Raw genomic sequence first — 15157 nt, 5'->3', positions numbered from 1 at the left:
CAAAAACCTTAAGCAACGAGATGACGCATAGATGATCATAGGAAATTTCTTTCTCTTTCAGGTTGACAACTTAGACAGTCCTATCAATCTAGGTGGAAAACCTGGGAACATCATCGAATTGATTATTAAACCAGACACTACTGATGAGTCACCAACAATTAGTAATGTAGTTATTAAGGCATGTTTCGAAGAGATTGGTAAGTTATCATTGATTCTATATTTTATTTATATATCAAAGAACATTTTTCTTATAAAAGAGTGTTTCGTTTCATAATCTTCGTTTTTTCAGAGTAGAATAAGTGGAAATATCACTCTTTCCGTTTTGTATAAATTCATATTGTCAGTAATTCAGTTTTCAGTAGTATAGGCTTTTTACCTTTATGGCTGTATTAATACATCTTTGAATTGATAAAATTGTTTGTTGGTTTGGTAACACTGCTTGTTTGGAATTCTTAGTTTTTTATGGATTCAAATTGATGACTAATTTTTTCAGTTCTTATGAAACACGTTTTGTCATTGTATTTCTTTTATATGTTCTGATATTTTTTGAATCATTTTTCACAGAAACAACTACTGCTATTACTACAAAAGTCCCTACCACATCATCGACACAAACAACTGGAACCAGTGCCGTAACAACTCCCAGTGTTAGTTCTATATCGACACAACCTAGTACTACCACTATCACTACAACACCATCGTTAACTACAGAAACAACTGTCATAGCAACTGAAACTACACCAAGAGTTTCTTCAACAACAACCGTTTTGACAACAACAGGTAATTTCTTTGTCATTTATACTTTTTTTTTTATTTCGGTGTTAACAAGTACTGTCGGGTGGTATTCTATGTTGTACTGTTGATGTTGATGTTTGTGTTTATACATAATACTGCTAATCTAGAAATTATTGCAAGCTTTTTATTATTGCGAATAATGCATCTGGGTGAGTATCAAAATAAAAAGAACTGGCATTCTGATATCTGATACATTAATCAGCACGCAATTATTCCGGAAGTCGCAAATTGTTCTCTTAATTTTTTCCATTCATCAAAATTTACAAAAAATATATATGAACGCAAACATTTCAGAATTTAAATTATTCCTTTTCTGTATTAATTTATAAAACAAATCAATAATCTGAATCATTCAGACCAATTTTGACTTCAGATTATTCTCTATTGTAATAAATTGAGTTTTTGAGGTCATTAATTCTGTTTAAACTGAGCAGCGAAACAATGGATGTTGACGAAAATCCAATATGGCTTGTTCAATGTCGATGAAGACTTTGCTTTTGCGTAAAATGTAAAATCACTGAGTGTGGAAAACAGGAATCAAATATTCTTTTAATTGTTCATTTAATCATTTAAAGTAGATCTACATTTAACTCAATGAAAACAAATTAACCGTCAAATTTTAACACTTCAAACAAGTAATATATATATCTCCAGTATCTGCTAATGATTTTAATCATGTATCTTTACTTATTTAAATGTTGTCTTTTGATTATACACGAGGATATTTCTTTGTTTATTACAGAGTGCGTTAAAGTCATGTTGGATGGATCACAACCATCTGATGTCACAGTAGATAGTTCTTCTAATGCTCCAGGGGATCTACCATCAGATTCACAGAAACCAAAAGGATGGAGTCCAGCTGATACAGACGAAAACCCTAAACTAATCTTTAAGATAAACGACGAAGATGATACATCACAATTGTACTCCATAACTTTTGATGAAACCAATGTTGAATCTGTAATTGTGACAATTAAACAGGATACAACTGTAATAGATAAAATACCTGTAAGTAATACGATCTTTTATTTCGACCATCTTTAGAACGAAATATTGAATAATAAAGTTTCAGTTAAGAAGTACATTGATTAACCAGCGCATCATAATAATTCTCAAACAAAAACCTTAAGCAACGAGATGACGCATAGATGATCATAGGAAATTTCTTTCTCTTTCAGGTTGACAACTTAGACAGTCCTATCAATCTAGGTGGAAAACCTGGGAACATCATCGAATTGATTATTAAACCAGACACTACTGATGAGTCACCAACAATTAGTAATGTAGTTATTAAGGCATGTTTCGAAGAGATTGGTAAGTTATCATTGATTCTATATTTTATTTATATATCAATGAACATTTTTCTTATAAAAGAGTGTTTCGTTTCATAATCTTCGTTTTTTCAGAGTAGAATAAGTGGAAATATCACTCTTTCCGTTTTGTATAAATTCATATTGTCAGTAATTCAGTTTTCAGTAGTATAGGCTTTTTACCTTGATGGCTGTATTAATACATCTTTGAATTGATAAAATTGTTTGTTGGTTTGGTAACACTGCTTGTTTGGAATTCTTAGTTTTTTTATGGATTCAAATTGATGACTAATTTTTTCAGTTCTTATGAAAGACGTTTTGTCATTGTATTTCTTTTATATGTTCTGATATTTTTTGAATCATTTTTCACAGAAACAACTACTGCTATTACTACAAAAGTCCCTACCACATCATCGACACAAACAACTGGAACCAGTGCCGTAACAACTCCCAGTGTTAGTTCTATATCGACACAACCTAGTACTACCACTATCACTACAACACCATCGTTAACTACAGAAACAACTGTCATAGCAACTGAAACTACACCAAGAGTTTCTTCAACAACAACCGTTTTGACAACAACAGGTAATTTCTTTGTCATTTATACTTTTTTTTTATTTTGGTGTTAACAAGTACTGTCGGGTGGTATTCTATGTAGTACTGTTGATGTTTGTGTTTATACATAATACTGCTAATCTAGAAATTATTGCAAGCTTTTTATTATTGCGAATAATGCATCTGGGTGAGTATCAAAATAAAAAGAACTGGCATTCTGATATCTGATACATTAATCAGCACGCAATTATTCCGGAAGTCGCAAATTGTTCTCTTAATTTTTTCCATTCATCAAAATTTACAAAAAATATATATGAACGCAAACATTTCAGAATTTAAATTATTCCTTTTCTGTATTAATTTATAAAACAAATCAATAATCTGAATCATTCAGACCAATTTTGACTTCAGATTATTCTCTATTGTTATAAATTGAGTTTTTGAGGTCATTAATTCTGTTTAAACTGAGCAGCGAAACAATGGATGTTGACGAAAATCCAATATGGCTTGTTCAATGTCGATGAAGACTTTGCTTTTGCGTAAAATGTAAAATCACTGAGTGTGGAAAACAGGAATCAAATATTCTTTTAATTGTTCATTTAATCATTTAAAGTAGATCTACATTTAACTCAATGAAAACAAATTAACCGTCAAACTTTAACACTTCAAACAAGTAATATATATATCTCCAGTATCTGCTAATGATTTTAATCATGTATCTTTACTTATTTAAATGTTGTCTTTTGATTATACACGAGGATATTTCTTTGTTTATTATAGAGTGCGTTAAAGTCATGTTGGATGGATCACAACCATCTGATGTCACAGTAGATAGTTCTTCTAATGCTCCAGGGGATCTACCATCAGATTCACAGAAACCAAAAGGATGGAGTCCAGCTGATACAGACGAAAACCCTAAACTAATCTTTAAGATAAACGACGAAGATGATACATCACAATTGTACTCCATAACTTTTGATGAAACCAATGTTGAATCTGTAATTGTGAAAATTAAACAGGATACAACTGTAATAGATAAAATACCTGTAAGTAATACGATCTTTTATTTCGACCATCTTTAGAACGAAATATTGAATAATAAAGTTTCAGTTAAGAAGTACATTGATTAACCAGCGCATCATAATAATTCTCAAACAAAAACCTTAAGCAACGAGATGACGCATAGATGATCATAGGAAATTTCTTTCTCTTTCAGGTTGACAACTTAGACAGTCCTATCAATCTAGGTGGAAAACCTGGGAACATCATCGAATTGATTATTAAACCAGACACTACTGATGAGTCACCAACAATTAGTAATGTAGTTATTAAGGCATGTTTCGAAGAGATTGGTAAGTTATCATTGATTCTATATTTTATTTATATATCAATGAACATTTTTCTTATAAAAGAGTGTTTCGTTTCATAATCTTCGTTTTTTCAGAGTAGAGTAAGTGGAAATATCACTCTTTCCGTTTTGTATAAATTCATATTGTCAGTAATTCAGTTTTCAGTAGTATAGGCTTTTTACCTTGATGGCTGTATTAATACATCTTTGAATTGATAAAATTGTTTTTTGGTTTGGTAACACTGCTTGTTTGGAATTCTTAGTTTTTTTATGGATTCAAATTGATGACTAATTTTTTCAGTTCTTATGAAAGACGTTTTGTCATTGTATTTCTTTTATATGTTCTGATATTTTTTGAATCATTTTTCACAGAAACAACTACTGCTATTACTACAAAAGTCCCTACCACATCATCGACACAAACAACTGGAACCAGTGCCGTAACAACTCCCAGTGTTAGTTCTATATCGACACAACCTAGTACTACCACTATCACTACAACACCATCGTTAACTACAGAAACAACTGTCATAGCAACTGAAACTACACCAAGAGTTTCTTCAACAACAACCGTTTTGACAACAACAGGTAATTTCTTTGTCATTTATACTTTTTTTTTATTTCGGTGTTAACAAGTACTGTCGGGTGGTATTCTATGTAGTACTGTTGATGTTTGTGTTTATACATAATACTGCTAATCTAGAAATTATTGCAAGCTTTTTATTATTGCGAATAATGCATCTGGGTGAGTATCAAAATAAAAAGAACTGGCATTCTGATATCTGATACATTAATCAGCACGCAATTATTCCGGAAGTCGCAAATTGTTCTCTTAATTTTTTCCATTCATCAAAATTTACAAAAAATATATATAAACGCAAACATTTCAGAATTTAAATTATTCCTTTTCTGTATTAATTTATAAAACAAATCAATAATCTGAATCATTCAGACCAATTTTGACTTCAGATTATTCTCTATTTTTTTTAGGTCATTTATTCTGTTTAAAATGAGCAGCCAAACTATGGATGTTGACAAAAATCCAATATGGCTTGTTCAATGTCGATGAAGACTTGCTTTTGCGTAAAATGTAAAATTACTGAGTGTGGAAAACAGGAATCAAATATTCTTTTAATTGTTCATTTAATCATTTAAAGTAGATCTACATTTAACTCAATGAAAACAAATTAACTGTCAAACTTTAACACTTCAAACAAGTAATATATATATCTCCAGTATCTGCTAATGATTTTAATCATGTATCTTTACTCATTTAAATGTTGTCTTTTGATTATACATGAGGATATTTCTTTGTTTATTATAGAGTGCGTTAAAGTCATGTTGGATGGATCACAACCATCTGATGTCACAGTAGATAGTTCTTCTAATGCTCCAGGGGATCTACCATCAGATTCACAGAAACCAAAAGGATGGAGTCCAGCTGATACAGACGGAAGCCCTAAACTTATCTATAAGTTAAACGATGCAGATGATACATCAGAATTGTTCTCCATAACTTTTGATGAAACCAATGTTGAATCTGTAATTGTGAAAATTAAACAGGATACAACTGTAATAGATAAAATACCTGTAAGTATTACGATCTTTGTTTTTTACCATCTTTAGAACGAAATATTGAATAATAAAGTTTTTGTCAAGAAGTACATTGATAAACCAGTGCATCATAAGAATTCCCAAACAGAACCCTTAGGCAACTAGTTGACGCACAGATGATTCTAGGAAATTCCTTTTTCTTTCAGGTTGATAACTTTGACAGTCCTATCAGTCTAGGTGGAAAACCTGGGAACATCATCGAATTGATTATTAAACCAGACACTACTGATGAGTCACCAACAATCAGTAATGTAGTTATTAAAGCATGTTTTGAAGAGATTGGTAAGTAATCATAGATTCTCTATATTATTTATATATTACTGAAAATTTTTCTTTTAAAATCGTGTTTCATTTCATTATCTTCTTTTTCCGAGTAGAATAAGTAGAAATATTACTCTTTCCTTTTGTATAAATTCATATTGTCAATAATTCAGTTTTCAGTGTTACATGCTGTTTACTTTGATAGCTGTATTTAGACATGTTTGGATTGATCCAATTATGTGTTGTTTTGGTAATATTACTGATTATTTGGAATCGTCTGTTTTTTTATTGATTCAAATTGATGACAATTTTTTAAAATTCTTATGAAACACGTTATGTCATTGTATTTCTTATAGATGTTCTGATATTTGTTTAATCATTTTTCACAGGAACAACTACTGCTATTACTACAACAGCCCCTACCACACCATCAACACAAACAACTGGAACCAGTGCCATAACAACTCCAAGTGTTAGTATTACTACAACACCATCGTCAGCTACAGAAACAACTGTCATAACAACTGAAACTACACCAATTGTTTCTTCAACAACAACTATTTTGACAACAACAGGTAATCGCTATCATTTATACTTTCTTATTATTTTGGTGTAAACGCGTTATGATTGATGTTGTTATTTTATACTATCGAATATTTGTGTTTATACTGATTATTCTTTTGATGTATTATTTTATATATCAGTTTGCTTATCTTCTATAGATTACTTCAACCATTTTGTAAACATTTGATTGTTTTCCATTGTACTAAATTGAGTTTGTGAATTCAACTTAAGTTAAAACTGACTGAAACTATGATACTCGACAAAGAGTCACGAGATGATCTACGTGGTCAATGTTGATCAACGTTTTCTGTTAGTTTAGAATGAATGTGAAACTACTCAAATGGTTGAAAACATGAATAATTTATCCTTTTTATCTATTGTTGATTTAGTAATCTACATTTTGATTAAACTTTGTTAAGACACACACAAACCAAATGTACCACATAAGAAATTCAAGCAATAAGAAATCATCTGTAGTATATGCAGATGATCGTAAGTTCATTAAATCGTGTTGATGAGGTCCTCTATTGTTTTTAAGTCAGAATATCTTTGTTGATTACAGAGTGCGTTAAAGTCATGTTGGATGGATCTCAACCAACTGATGTAACGGTAGATAGTTCTTCTAATGCACCAGGAGATGTGGCATCAGATTCACAGAAACCAAAAGGATGGACTCCAGATGATACAGACGAAAACCCTAACCTAACCTTTAAGTTAAACGATGAAGATGATACATCAGAATTGTACTCCATAACTTTGGATGAAACCAATGTTGAATCTGTAACAGTTATTATCAAACAGGATACAAATGTTATAGATAGAATACCTGTAAGTATACCATTAAAAAAAGTAAACATTATTTGTCGTGATATTAAGCGGTTAACCAAATTAAACTGATATGTTACTTAAAGGTATAATTCCTCTTTTTAATTTTTTTTTTTTTTAGCTCTAATGAATTATCTTCAGGACATCTATATCATTTACTCATGTATTGTTTGATATTGGAGGTAAAACCAGTAATCCGTCTGCATATTTGAAAAAATTAATTGAAATCTCCAAGGACGATGGTAATAGTCTTTTGTGGATTCAACTGATGTTTCTGTCTTGATTGTGGCATTTATGTTAAACTAAATGAGTAAAATATAGATTAATTAAAACAACGAATATTTTTGGTTCAAGAAAAACGGCCTTTTTATCAATTTATGTTAAACATAAGTTGGATAGAATATATACTGGACATTGCTTTTGTTTTATTACAATAAACAAACACAAAAACAAAGTGCATATACGAATATTGCAATAACTGAACATTTGGTGTTGCTCTAGACAATTATTTAATTTATGATTTGTAATTATCTAAACTTAATTTAGAAATTTAGTAAAAACTGATCAGATTCACATTAACAGGTAAAATACTATTACCACAGCATATAAGCATCAAAATAATTGCATTTTAAATGTATTCTTATGTTAATTGGATTCAGTTTAAGGGTATCGACTAAGGGATTGCATCGGTTAGATATTATTTTAAAATTGATGTCTAGGAATTTTTAAGTTAACAAAAATATATAGTTGAATTAGTTTAAAACTGTGAACAGGTTTTTCATAATAGTATTGTATATTTAAATAAGGAGATATGATAAGATTGCCAATGATACAGCTATCAATCAAAGTTCAAATAAAGGGTATATAAGCAATTATAAGCAACCGTACGGCCATTATCAAATAAATAAATTCATCAAAGATACCAGGATTAAATTTGGTATTTACGCCAAACGCGCGTTTCGTCTACAAAAGACTCATCAGTGACGCTCGAATCCCAAAAAGTTCAAAGGCCAAATAAAGAACGAAGAGCATTCAGGACCAAAATTCAGCTAAGTTTATCTATTTCTGAGGTAGAAAAGCCTCTTATAGTCGGCTTTAATAGGCTCCGACTTGAAAAAAAATTAGGGGCCTCATTAACAACAAAACAATTTACTAAAACATAAAACTGACATGAACCAACCGCAACAACTGATCAACAGGCTCCTGACTTGGAAAAGGCACATAATTAAGAATAGGTCAGAGCGTCTCATAAAACACGGAAATGTGGTGTTACAGCATAAGTTAAGACAAACTATAAATTCAAAATGGTTTAACTCAGGTCGGTACAAAGCAGAAAATCACCTAACAAAATATCCTTTCTTTGATTAATAGTATTTTATCATGATTCAAATTCTCTTTCTGCAGTCGTGTGTGTAAAGGGCTTTGAAATTAGGCATAAGTTTTGAAATATGCATTCGACCATACAAAAAACTTTTCCAAGTATCTTGCTATTTTGTTTGAAATCTTTTAAGACATACTGATTATTTGTTTAATTTTGATATCAAGGTTTGTGTACCAAAAAAAAGTATGCGGAATGGTTGATAATATATCTTTTGCAAATTAACCACTAAATTAGTAAGTAGCCTTTTCGATTGCTTGTTTTTTTTCGAATTGTTTAAGTATCGTCCTGATATAAAAAGTAAACCTGGCACAAATCAGTCTTACAAGAGTTTCGGACAGACACGAATATTATATATCCAGACAACATATTGTTACCATGGAAGTATTAGAGTCAATATAATACTTCCATGTTGTAACTAAGATATAATCACACCAAAGTCAACCCATGGTTTGATCAAAAGATACCAACCATGTTACTCAGTCTCTTCTTGCTCAATATCAACAATTTGAGGTATGAACAGCTAATTTTTATTTCAGGTATTTGAGTTTGATAGTCCTGTTGATCTTAAGGGAGTGTCTGGTAACGAAATTGTATTAAAAATAGTTCCGCAGAATGATCAGTTGTCACCTACTATCAAAAACGTTGTTATAAAGGCTTGTTTTAAACCAGCTGGTAAGTTGATAGTTATGATTAAAAAGAAAATGATAAATTGATAAACATACATGCATTTTCATAGTTTGATTATAATTTCAATGAATTTTTATGAACAGATTAAAGTAATACAACTAATTTCCTTCTAATATGTCATTGTATTCGACAGATAAAATATTTTCGATTAATTTTCAAAATGTCTTTGTATTTGGGCAGAGCAGTCTGATATGTTATCTTTTCCATTCAATAATTTTCAAACACGAAACAATTTTACAGAAATGGAGGTTAAGTTATAGATATGAGTAAATCATTATGCTGAACTTATCAATTACCGGAAGTGAATTTGAAAATAAATATGACCCTGTCAAATATATTGGCATTAGACATTTATGTATTGTGGGCCATACACAATATAGGGAGCCTATATCTCAATTTTGCTATTTCATCGATTTCTAAGGAAATTATATTTTGCAATATCAATAAAACACTGTAAATAATTAAGGGAGTCGAATTTGCATTTTAAATTTGATAATTTATGTAAAAATTTCCTTTTTAAAATAGCAACTACGACAATTGCTGCTACTACACCTTTAACCAGCAAAACAACTATAATTACATCTACTGCTGGATTTTCTACAGCTTCTGAGACTGCCCAGCCTACCACTTTGACAACTGGCACAACAACGGTGTCCACAACTTCTGTTGAAACATCAGGTAACTAAGCATCATAAAAAGGAAAAATAAAGAAAATTAGCTTTTTAAGTGATAGGTTTTAAAATACACTATCTGGACGTACCATTTATATCTAAAACAAAAAACTGCTTATTACAGTTTGAGTAAATAGAAAAAAAAAATTTCCAAAACAAAAAAAACAGTCCAATTCCAGTTTCTTTTCTTTTTTTCAGCAACACAACCAAGTGTAAGTACATCTGCTGTTACACAACCAAGTGTCAGTACATCTGCTGTTACACAACCAAGTGTAAGTACATCTGCTGTTACACAACCAAGTGTCAGTACATCTGCTGTTACACAACCAAGTGTCAGTACATCTGCTGTTACACAACCAAGTGTAAGTACATCTGCTGTTACACAACCAAGTGTCAGTACATCTGCTGTTACACAACCAAGTGTTAGTACATCTGCTGTTACACAACCAAGTGTAAGTACATCTGCTGTTACACAACCAAGTGTTAGTACATCTGCTGTTACACAACCAAGTGTCAGTACATCTGCTGTTACACAACCAAGTGTAAGTACATCTGCTGTTACACAACCAAGTGTCAGTACATCTGCTGTTACACAACCAAGTGTAAGTACATCTGCTGCTACACAACCAAGTGTCAGTACATCTGCTGTTACACAACCAAGTGTCAGTACATCTGCTGTTACACAACCAAGTGTCAGTACATCTGTTGTTACACAACCAAGTGTCAGTACATCTGCTGCTACACAACCAAGTGTAAGTACATCTGCTGTTACACAACCAAGTGTCAGTACATCTGCTGTTACACAACCAAGTGTCAGTACATCTGCTGCTACACAACCAAGTGTGAGTACATCTGCTGCTACACAACCAAGTGTAAGTACATCTGCTGTTACACAACCAAGTGTAAGTACATCTGCTGTTACACAACCAAGTGTAAGTACATCTGCTGCTACACAACCAAGTGTCAGTACATCTGCTGTTACACAACCAAGTGTAAGTACTACGGCTGTTACACAACCAAGTGTCAGTACATCTGCTGCTACACAACCTAGTGTAAGTACATCTGCTGCTACACAACCAAGTGTTAGTACATCGGCTGTTACACAACCAAGTGTAAGTACATCTGCTGTTACACAACCAAGTGTAAGTACATCTGCTGCTACACAACCAAGTGTCAGTACATCTGCTGTTACACAACCAAGTGTAAGTACTACGGCTGTTACACAACCAAGTGTCAGTACATCTGCTGCTACACAACCTAGTGTAAGTACATCTGCTGCTACACAACCAAGTGTTAGTACATCTGCTGTTACGCAACCAAGTGTAAGTACATCTGCTGCTACACAACCAAGTGTTAGTACATCTGCTGCTACACAACCAAGTGTTAGTACATCTGCTGCTACACAACCAAGTGTAAGTACATCTGCTGCTACACAACCAAGTGTTAGTACATCTGCTGTTACGCAACCAAGTGTAAGTACATCTGCTGCTACACAACCAAGTGTCAGTACATCTGCTGTTACACAACCAAGTGTCAGTACATCTGCTGTTACACAACCAAGTGTCAGTACATCTGCTGTTACACAACCAAGTGTAAGTACATCTGCTGTTACACAACCAAGTGTCAGTACATCTGCTGCTACACAACCTAGTGTAAGTACATCTGCTGCTACACAACCAAGTGTTAGTACATCTGCTGTTACACAACCAAGTGTAAGTACATCTGCTGCTACACAACCAAGTGTTAGTACATCTGCTGCTACACAACCAAGTGTAAGTACATCTGTTGCTACACAACCAAGTGTTAGTACATCTGCTGCTACACAACCAATTGTAAGTACATCTGCTGCTACACAACCAAGTGTTAGTACATCTGCTGTTACGCAACCAAGTGTAAGTACATCTGCTGCTACACAACCAAGTGTTAGTACATCTGCTGCTACACAACCAAGTGTTAGTACATCTGCTGTTACACAACCAAGTGTCAGTACATCTGCTGTTACACAACCAAGTGTCAGTACATCTGCTATTACACAACCAAGTGTCAGTACATCTGCTGTTACACAACCAAGTGTCAGTACATCTGCTGTTACACAACCAAGTGTAAGTACATCTGCTGTTACACAACCAAGTGTCAGTACATCTGCTGTTACACAACCAAGTGTTAGTACATCTGCTGCTACACAACCAAGTGTCAGTACATCTGCTGCTACACAACCAAGTGTAAGTACATCTGCTGCTACACAACCAAGTGTTAGTACATCTGCTGTTACGCAACCAAGTGTAAGTACATCTGCTGCTACACAACCAAGTGTTAGTACATCTGCTGCTACACAACCAAGTGTTAGTACATCTGCTGTTACACAACCAAGTGTCAGTACATCTGCTGCTACACAACCAAGTGTCAGTACATCTGCTGCTACACAACCAAGTGTTAGTACATCTGCTGTTACACAAACAAGTGTAAGTACATCTGCTGTTACACAACCAAGTGTCAGTACATCTGCTGCTACACAACCAAGTGTCAGTACATCTGCTGTTACACAACCAAGTGTAAGTACATCGGCTGTTACACAACCAAGTGTAAGTACATCGGCTGTTACACAACCAAGTGTCAGTACATCGGCTGCTACACAACCTAGTGTAAGTACATCTGCTGCTACACAACCAAGTGTTAGTACATCTGCCGTTACACAACCAAGTGTAAGTACATCTGCTGCTACACAACCAAGTGTTAGTACATCTGCTGCTACACAACCAAGTGTTAGTACATCTGCTGCTACACAACCAAGTGTTAGTACATCTGCTACTACTCAACCAAGTGTTAGTACATCTGCTGCTACACAACAAAGTGTTAGTACATCTGCTGTTACGCAACCAAGTGTAAGTACATCTGCTGTTACACAACCAAGTGTAAGTACATCTGCTGTTACACAACCAAGTGTCAGTACATCTGCTGCTACACAACCTAGTGTAAGTAGTTCTGCTGCTACACAACCAAGTGTTAGTACATCTGCTGCTACACAACCAAGTGTAAGTACATCTGCTGCTACACAACCAAGTGTTAGTACATCTGCTGCTACACAACCAAGTGTTAGTACATCTGCTGCTACACAACCAAGTGTCAGTACATCTGCTGCTACACAACCTAGTGTAAGTACATCTGCTGCTACACAACCAAGTGTTAGTACATCTGCTGCTACACAACCAAGTGTAAGTACATCTGCTGCTACACAACCAAGTGTTAGTACATCTGCTGCTACACAACCAAGTGTTAGTACATCTGCTGCTACGCAACCAAGTGTTAGTACATCTGCTGCTACGCAACCAAGTGTTAGTACATCTGCTGTTACGCAACCAAGTGTAAGTACATCTGCTGCTACACAACCAAGTGTAAGTACATCTGCTGCTACACAACCAAGTGTAAGTACATCTGCTGCTACACAACCAAGTGTAAGTACATCTGCTGTTACACAACCAAGTGTAAGTACATCTGCTGCTACACAACCCAGTGTCAGTACATCTGCTGTTACACAACCAAGTGTAAGTACATCTGCTGCTACACAAGCAAGTGTTAGTACATCTGCTGTTACACAACCAAGTGTAAGTACATCTGCTGCTACACAACCTAGTGTCAGTACATCTGCGGCTACCGAACCAAGTGTGAGTACATCTGCGGCTACCCAACCAAGTGTGAGTACATCTGCTGCTACACAACCAAGTGTGAGTACTTCCGCTGCTTCACAGCCAAGTGTCAGTACATCTGCTGCTACACAACCCAGTTTGAGTACATCTGCTGGTACACAACCAAGTGTTAGTACATCTGCTGTTACGCAACCAAGTGTAAGTACATCTGCTGTTACACAACCAAGTGTTAGTACATCTGCTGTTACACAACCAAGTGTCAGTACATCTGCTGTTACACAACCAAGTGTAAGTACATCTGCTGTTACACAACCAAGTGTCAGTACATCTGCTGTTACACAACCAAGTGTAAGTACATCTGCTGTTACACAACCAAGTGTCAGTACATCTGCTGTTACACAACCAAGTGTCAGTACATCTGCTGTTACACAACCAAGTGTCAGTACATCTGTTGTTACACAACCAAGTGTCAGTACATCTGCTGCTACACAACCAAGTGTTAGTACATCTGCTGTTACACAACCAAGTGTCAGTACATCTGCTGTTACACAACCAAGTGTAAGTACATCTGCTGTTACACAACCAAGTGTCAGTACATCTGCTGTTACACAACCAAGTGTAAGTACATCTGCTGCTACACAACCAAGTGTCAGTACATCTGCTGTTACACAACCAAGTGTCAGTACATCTTCTGTTACACAACCAAGTGTCAGTACATCTGTTGTTACACAACCAAGTGTCAGTACATCGGCTGCTACACAACCTAGTGTAAGTACATCTGCTGCTACACAACCAAGTGTTAGTACATCTGCTGTTACACAACCAAGTGTAAGTACATCTGCTGCTACACAACCAAGTGTTAGTACATCTGCTGCTACACAACCAAGTGTTAGTACATCTGCTACTACAAAACCAAGTGTAGTGACCGAAACACAAACAACTGCTGGCCCAAAAACTGGATCTACTGCTGGATTTTCTACACCTTCTGAAACAGCTCAACCTACCACTTTAACAACTGGTACAACAACGATTTCCACTACTGTTCCAACGACAAGTACAGGTAAGGCTTCATTTAAGTTCTACGAAATATGCAGGTTAATGTAATATGATTACGTTTTATGGAAGCGTACTGTATATCCTACATGATGTGAACCCATGGTTTCTATAACATTAAGCTAACTACAGTTTTATAACAAAGGACAATTCAAAAAATTAATAGGCAGGACACAAAAAAAAGAGGTGACACAGACAAAGCTTCATTAAACAAAAATGCATTCCATCGTAAATGTATCTATGTTTTCTATGTATTTCATATATTGTTTGTCAGGGTATAAGGTTGGTCATTTTGTGAAGAGTACAGGGTTTGTTAGGTTACAGGGTGTGTTAGGTTACAAGGTTTGTAAGGCTTACTTCATATATAGTTGTAAAGCTAGAACTTATGAAATTCAAAGATAAAAACAACTCATACATTTTCTACGTTTTGGAATGAATCATTATTA

At 34.3% G+C, this 15157-nt stretch overlaps 1 protein-coding gene across 1 annotated transcript in view; it reads left to right on the top strand.

The window, feature by feature from the left end:
• Positions 1 to 15157, top strand: part of LOC139511033 (uncharacterized) — an 80346-nt gene that overhangs the window by 14155 nt on the left and 51034 nt on the right. Inside the window, exons 15-29 of the mRNA XM_071297601.1 lie at positions 62 to 197; positions 565 to 780; positions 1538 to 1803; positions 1974 to 2109; positions 2478 to 2693; positions 3444 to 3709; positions 3880 to 4015; positions 4384 to 4599; positions 5336 to 5601; positions 5772 to 5907; positions 6276 to 6461; positions 7013 to 7278; positions 9193 to 9328; positions 9869 to 10021; positions 10213 to 14718. Coding sequence (XP_071153702.1) covers positions 62 to 197; positions 565 to 780; positions 1538 to 1803; positions 1974 to 2109; positions 2478 to 2693; positions 3444 to 3709; positions 3880 to 4015; positions 4384 to 4599; positions 5336 to 5601; positions 5772 to 5907; positions 6276 to 6461; positions 7013 to 7278; positions 9193 to 9328; positions 9869 to 10021; positions 10213 to 14718 — 7237 coding nt within the window. The remainder of the gene's footprint in view (positions 1 to 61; positions 198 to 564; positions 781 to 1537; positions 1804 to 1973; positions 2110 to 2477; positions 2694 to 3443; positions 3710 to 3879; positions 4016 to 4383; positions 4600 to 5335; positions 5602 to 5771; positions 5908 to 6275; positions 6462 to 7012; positions 7279 to 9192; positions 9329 to 9868; positions 10022 to 10212; positions 14719 to 15157) is intronic.

Source organism: Mytilus edulis, chromosome 2, assembly GCF_963676685.1.
Source record: "Mytilus edulis chromosome 2, xbMytEdul2.2, whole genome shotgun sequence".
NCBI classification, from domain to species: domain Eukaryota; kingdom Metazoa; phylum Mollusca; class Bivalvia; order Mytilida; family Mytilidae; genus Mytilus; species Mytilus edulis.
The sequence above is the reverse complement of the archived record's forward strand: the minus strand, read 5'-3'. Positions and strand labels throughout refer to the sequence as shown.